General features: G+C 33.3%; 1 protein-coding gene across 1 annotated transcript; it reads left to right on the top strand.

Annotated features, from left to right (window-relative positions):
* Positions 1-257: 257 nt before the first annotated feature.
* LOC141845659 (uncharacterized) lies at positions 258-6,074 on the top strand. Its single transcript, XM_074733713.1, has 4 exons — positions 258-308; positions 2,777-2,889; positions 4,913-5,168; positions 5,698-6,074. The coding sequence occupies exons 1-4, from the start codon at positions 270-272 to the stop codon at positions 5,974-5,976; spliced, it is 687 nt and encodes a 228-aa protein (XP_074589814.1). The 5' UTR covers positions 258-269; the 3' UTR covers positions 5,977-6,074.
* Positions 6,075-7,252: the final 1,178 nt, after the last annotated feature.

Below are 7,252 nucleotides of genomic sequence, written 5' to 3'. Positions count from 1 at the left end.
CATATTTACGGACTGTTCCTTATGGTGAAGTGGTTTTGCAGACTTTAGCTTTAAGTTTTTGGGGTGGGCCACGGATAACAAAGTTTGAGCAAACAAATTATCAGAAAGAGTTGAGTGGACTAGATCGGAGGAATTCTTTAGTTAAACGTGGGATCGTGTTGGCAAAAAACCTTGTTGTAGGTGATCTAAGTCTTGTTGAGAGGGCCGCACTGACATGCAAAGTGAAAAGTCGAATAGTGGAGAAGACTTGAGCAACAATTGATGCAGCTATGATCAAAGGAATCCCAAGCAATATTGATCTTTTCAAGGTATTAATTTCTCCATCTATGAACTCTTTAATGGTTTTAACTGGTAGAAAATCTTGGTTTTACGCTGGCTAAGCTTCTACCTTATGAAGTGCTATAAACATAATAAGCATGTGGAGGTAAATGAGACAATTAATCATCGTGCCTTAGATAAATCATGAAATGTAGTAATACATATTCAGATGATCAGATCCTTAGCATGTTGAAATTACCATCATGCCAGCTCAATTAATGTCCAAGTAAAATAATGTGTAAAGTAATAATTGAATTTTTGAATGCCACATTTACTTGGCTAATTATGTATATTTTCTTGTGGTTGTGTTGTTTCCAGAGTTAACCTTATCTCTTCCTTTATTCACCATTAGAATAGGAAGACTGTCTGAATTTTTCTATGCGCTTTACCTTATCCACTTACACTGGGTTTAGGCAGGGACTCATTGCAGTTTGGTAATAAAAAAAAAGAAATTCACTTGGTTCAAATTTAGGGAAGTTTGCTGGTATCCTTGTACATACTCATCAAATCCGGTAATAGAGTCATGAAATTTGAGGCATACTAGCTAGGAGAATAACAACTCTAGTTGGGTCATTTTTTTTTTTTCAAATAGGCACTGATTTGGTTTAGAAAACCTGGGTTATGGCCATTCCTGTTCTTGTTTAGCACTGGCTCTCCTAATGTGCACTAATTAATATTCCTGTCATCTAAAACTCATTTCTAAGGTATGAGGTATTATCATCTGAACAAAGACAAATACCAGCACCGCACCAATTGGTTGAGTAATGGGAAATTTCAAAGTTTTACTTATCTGTTTGTATGTCTAATTGTATACATCTTTTAGACCAAATCAAAAAGGATTTTTAGATGACCTTGATGAAGTTCTTCATGATATACCTGAGTTTGAAAACCTCATGCTTCAAGCATCTTCTAATAGGAGAAATTTGAATGGACGTCATACTTGAGACGCTTAACTAGGGGTGTTGGGGAATACAGCTCGAGGTGTATTTGAAGGTTTTTGGTGAAAGAATATCTTATGATATTATAGTTATTTTTTTGTAAAAAAGACAAGCATTTTTTATTACTTCTAATAGTGGGAATAATCATTGTTAAGCTCACGAACCAAATATATTTTTTTTGGTAGATTTAATTGTATGATAATTGAAAGGGCATACTTGACAGACGCTTAACCAACCAATATGGACTGGTGTTACATATAGTTCACAGAAAATATCATATCATTATCATCAAGTCGTGTTTGTCTCAAATAAGTTGTGTTTGTCCTAAATATTTGTGGTCTTTTATATGTTTATTGAGATCTATACCATGATATATCATTAGTGATATTTAAATCAATTAAATTATTTTTTATTGCATCGACCGTGTTTCTTTTTGCCTCTCTTTACTTTTTAGACATTTCATTCTAATCAAATTCAAATCTTCTAACTATAAAGTTTATTGGTCACCTTTGAACATGATGTTACCACTTTAACTTATTTTCTCTCATTTTATCATATATTAGAGTTACACTAAATTGTTCTTTAGTATTTTTTTTTATTTTTTATTTTATCCTTCATAATAGTTTTATACATTCATTTTAGCATCCTTATCTCTTATACATTAATCTTCTATATATGTTGCTTGCTATTAGTCCAATACTTCGTTTAACTTAAAAGGCACACAACAATCACAATCACACGTGTGTAAAAAGGCTCCTCTCTTTTTGACCAATACATTCTTCGTCTTATCAGTGATGCCTTCGTCGACATCTCCTTGTTTAGTAATAGATTGAAGATATCTAAAATCTTACATGAATTTCATATTCATCCATCTTGTTATCTTTTCTTACTGAAATTACATTTCATATATTCTTATTTTATTTCTATTTGTCTTATTGTAAACTTTCACAGACCTGATATCTCTTCAACTCAGGTTATTTCACAGATTAGATGTGGAAAAAAAATAGTCAAAAACTTGTTAAACATGGTAGTCTTCACAAAATCAAGTTGACTTGTCATATGACTTAAAATGTCAAAAATGACCTTTCACAGTTTGACATAATTGACTTATGAGTTGAAAAATAATTCATTTTTATATTTTTAACCTATCGAAATAATAAATACATCCAAAAAAATCCTAGAATTCTCTAATTGAAAAGTAATTGCAAGTTGGTTGTTCTGGTTATATATCAACAATTATTTTATATCATAATAAATTAATTTTTAATATTGGTTCATCTGTGATTATGATTTCTAAGTATATTTTAGGTAGTGTTTTTTAATCTTAAATTAATGTGATTAATATGCAATTGGAAATATTAATCTGGGTTGGTCTGAACAATTATCTTCTCCTGGATGATGTGGCCGATCAGGACAATTGAACCTCTAGTTGAGCAATCTTTTGATTCGTTAACAGTTATTTATCCATAGTTATATTCTTCCTTCAGTTGATTAACTTGTTCAATCTTTATGGACCTCAGGAGCTTTTGATTCCCTTGGTAGTGGTTGCCAAAAAATTTGATGAGCTTAGGCAGTGGAAGAAGCCACGTGTAACTCTATCTTTTTTATTCATTGTCTATACCGTTATTTTCAGGTATGTAGATAATTTCTTTGTTTTTAGATACTTGAAAGTTTTTGTGTACCCTTCAAGTTTTATTGCTAAATTTTTCAATTCGGTGACTCAAAGAAAACATAGTATTTGAATGTCCTAAAGAAGTGGTGCTTATAATTCCAGAATGTATAGTTGTAGTGAAAGATATTAGCAAGGTTCAAAATTTTGAGTTGTGTCGAAGTTTTGATTTTTTACTAGAACAATGTTTTAGTATCTGCTCATGTTTTGATGCATGGTATCGATAATGGATTGGAGTTCAAAATGAAGGAGATGAAGCATAGGAAGGAGACATTATTTACGAGCATGATTTTAAATCTTATACCATATTGGTCGAAACCTACTATTTTGGTAAATTACTGAAACTTAATACTACAACGTCTCATTTGCTTCATCTCCTTCCTCCTTCAACCTTTCTTATTGATATCATGCATCGGATCGTCGGCACGATACTAGAACAGTTTCTTGTCAGTGTGCATGTTTTATGTGAGGGATATTTTAGTCGCAAACTTAAGAAAATCCAAGGGAGGGAACCAAGCCATTGCTAGTCAAGTTGCATGAGCCATGTTAGTGTTATGTAATTAGTCCCTCAAGTTTGTTTATGGCTTTCACCTTACTCATGATATTGAAAATAGGTAACTGTTTTACGTTTAAGACCCCCACAATCTATAGAGACCTGGAAGGTAGATATTGTCCATTCCAGCTGTGATCCATAAAGAAAGGTTGAATAAAATAAAAGACCAATTCATACTCGATCAATGACCATGATATTTTAGTCTTTTATAGAAATTTCAATTAAACTCTTTCTTGTTTAAGCCATCCATAATTTGTATACCTGAAAGAAACAAATGAATGAAGGACTGGGAATTGGCTGACCAAAGGAAAATATATAAATCATTGTTTAAAATCTTGTACTGTATCATGCGCTATGGTCAAAACATATCGGTTGGGAAAATTATCAGCATTTGATATTGTTCAGCACAAGTAATCTCTCCTATATTATTGTGTCAACTATGTGGATGAATATCATCATTGTGTCAATTATATGGATGATTATAGTGTCATGATAACACTTAATTTCTCTTGGCATGCTATGATACATGTCAAAATAATTTAAAATTTTAAATGTCATTTTTTTTCTCCATTTCTTTCAGATTCTATACCCGAAAGAAACAAATGAGTTAAGAACTGAGAATTAGGTGACCAAAGGTCAATATACAAATCATGTATTGGAATCCCATATTGCGTTGTGCGTATGGTCAAAATATATTCTTCTAGTTATCCAAACTCAATATTAATCGCATAACTAATCTTTCCTATGTCATTTTGTCAGTTATGTGGATGAATATTGTGTCATTGCTAACACTTGACATGATATAAAATAAATTTAAAAGTGTGTCTGCCCAATATAATATCCGAATTATATCATTTTAGATGTAACACAAAGTGCAAAATGAGATATGTAGATGCCATCTCTTGTTTTTTTTTTCTTCATTTCCTTCTTCCTTCCACTTATGATTCTTCACTAGCACTATAAGTCAGAACAGCAGCACAATCAAAACTGTGTACAGTTCCAGTCAAAGATAAACTCCGGCACAACTTGACATTTTGAACCTCGATAAAAATGGTTCATTCAAGTGGGAAAGCCCACAAACAACTACAGGACCAACCCGTTAAATTAGATTGTCTTTCCATTTATACAGCAGCGGGCTCAGATGGATTATCTTTTTTTCCAGTTTGCATCATCTGCTTGTTGTCAATTCTTTCATCAACATCATCTTCCGTTAATCTTTTGTGTAATAAAGAATGCATCTCTGATTTTTATTGTTCTTGGATTTGTTTGTTGTAATGTTTATCTTGTTAATTAAATTGCCTCGGCATTGGGTAGGCATTTACTTGCTTAGAAAAACATCTCCATTTGTTTCTTTAATAATATGGCATTGTTTTTTCGTTATGTCAATAAAAGATTACATTTGGTATCGTAACCATTATCTGTTGCCTTTTTCAGAAATTTACTGTCTTATGTGCTCCCGGCAACCATCATGACTATGGCTACCACTATGCTTTTATTGAAGGGTCTCAAAGAACAAGGGCGTCTAGGAAGATCTTTTGGTAGAGTAGTAATACGTGATCAGCCACCCTCAAATACAATCCAGAAAATAATTGCTGTAAAGGATGCCATGGCATACATCGAAAACTCTCTTCAGAACATTAACATTGTTCTCCTTAAAATTAGGACTATTTTGTTATCTGGTCAACCTGAGGTATGCTATCGTCATTTCCACACCTGTGTGATTGCTGCTGATCTCAAAAATTTTGCTCACATCGAACTGTAGGGATACCATAATTTAAAAGGTTAAGAATCAGCTATGTCAGCATCCGTTAGTGAAATTCCCTCTGAATACCTCTCTTAAGCATATCCATGTAGGTGTATCGAAAGAAAGCATAAGTAATTTGATATTAACTACTTTGATACAATCCTTATAAAATTGCATAAAATCTGTCATTTGCATGCTTCTTTTAGATCAACAAATATGTTAAAAAATTTCTTATGCTATTTCATGAATTTTCTTTTAGTTTATAGACTTGCTTCTCTTTTGAATTAGATTTTCTCATTCAACTTTTCTGTTCATGCAATCAAGCTACCCTACTCGAGTGTCAAGACTCTTAAGTGGAAGATGTAATCATATCGAAGACATTTTTTCGATAAAAACTATTAACATGATTTCATCCTTGCTTTGCTCAAAGATTACTTGAGATAGAAGAGGCTAATTCTATTTGGTCTTCTTGCAGGTGACATCTGAAATGGCCATGGTGCTTCTTGGTTTGGCGATTATTCTCCTTGTGATTCCTTTCAAATACATTCTTGCTTTCGTTATCTTCGACCTTTTTACGCGCGAGTTAGACTTCCGAAGGAAAATGGTTATCAAAGTCATGAAGTTTCTAAGAGAACGGTGGGCTGCTGTTCATGCGGCACCTGTGGTGGTACTACCATATGAGAGTACAGACGTGGTCGAAGTCGACAACACTGATGCAGACAAAGCAGGTCCAAAGAATACTGGAAAACGGTAATGCTGCAGTCGTAGTGTAAAAATCTATGAAATATCAATAAGTCCATTGATAGATACTAATAAACAAGCAAGAGGTTCAATATATTTCACAAATTATAGTTCTAGGGTAATTTCATTTTAAGTTATATATTCTATAAACAAACGTCTCTTTTTTCTCGTGTCAGATAATTTTTATTTTCACAGGCAGATGAATTTGCACCATCACTTTGTGTTTATTTTCCCACTTTTATGCATTAGACAATGTCATTTGTATGGTCGAGCAAGAATGTTAGGAACAAGTTTCTAGTATCCCATTCACCGGTTCCTTCTAAAAATAAAATAAAATGAATGAAAAGATTTTAGCTGTTCTTTTGAGGGAAAAAATAACAAATTATTATTAAAATATTTTCAATTTCGTTCAATACGTGAGTGTTACTCTTTTATGCAAACTCATCAATTTGGGAATGGTGATATGTCCAAATACATTGAGAAGGCCAAGTGATTTGATCAACTCGGCAAACAAATGATCCAAGCAGTCTAGACGAGCCACTCCAATTGAGTTGGATGGGTCAGGTCGATCGATCAAGTTGGATGATATGGTTGGTTGATTGGGCTACAAGTGATTTGATCACTCAAGTTGGGTAGCTAGTTAAGTAATTTGATCAAATCAAGAGACAATTGGATCGGTTAGATTGGGTTAGGGATGAGAGGCAACTGGTCCAATGACCCAAACAAGTTAGGTGGCAGTATCTCTAATTGGTCAATTGATTGAGTCAAGCCAGTAGTCATACCTATTAGGTTAGTCGATTCAGTTGGTTTGGTTGATCATGTAGGATCGATGAGAGCACTAGAAGGGGATGAATAACGCTGATCGTTTTTTCACATATTTTTAAAAATTTCATTAATTAAATATAAAATACATAGCGGAAAGTAATATGTAAAAATAAAGTTAACGATATTTTTTTATTTGGTTTATAGTCTCTAGCTGCTACTTCAAGATCTGCAGTCCTTGATTGCTTTCGTTGGGTAATCCACTAACTCTTTCTCACAACGAGAAAGAGTCACCTTTACAAATAAGATAGAAACAATAAACGTGTTACTGTTTCTATGAATTAAGTACAAAAAGACTTAAATAAAATATGCTAATGTTACTGACAAAGAAATTGGAGTGTGTGTGGTTGTCGGTGCAGCATCTCGACGTCGCAGCAGCGTCTCAGGAGCTTGGATTGCATGAATAAGCATCGTAGAATGAGTATGAAAGTTGTGTCTAGGGTTCTGATCGCAACTGCTTATATGGA

Source organism: Curcuma longa, chromosome 14, assembly GCF_044706935.1.
Source record: "Curcuma longa cultivar G26 ecotype Majalengka, Jawa Barat chromosome 14, ITB_CL_G26_1.1, whole genome shotgun sequence".
In the NCBI taxonomy this organism is placed as follows: Eukaryota; Viridiplantae; Streptophyta; class Magnoliopsida; order Zingiberales; family Zingiberaceae; genus Curcuma; species Curcuma longa.
This window is presented reverse-complemented; position numbering and strand designations above follow the sequence as displayed.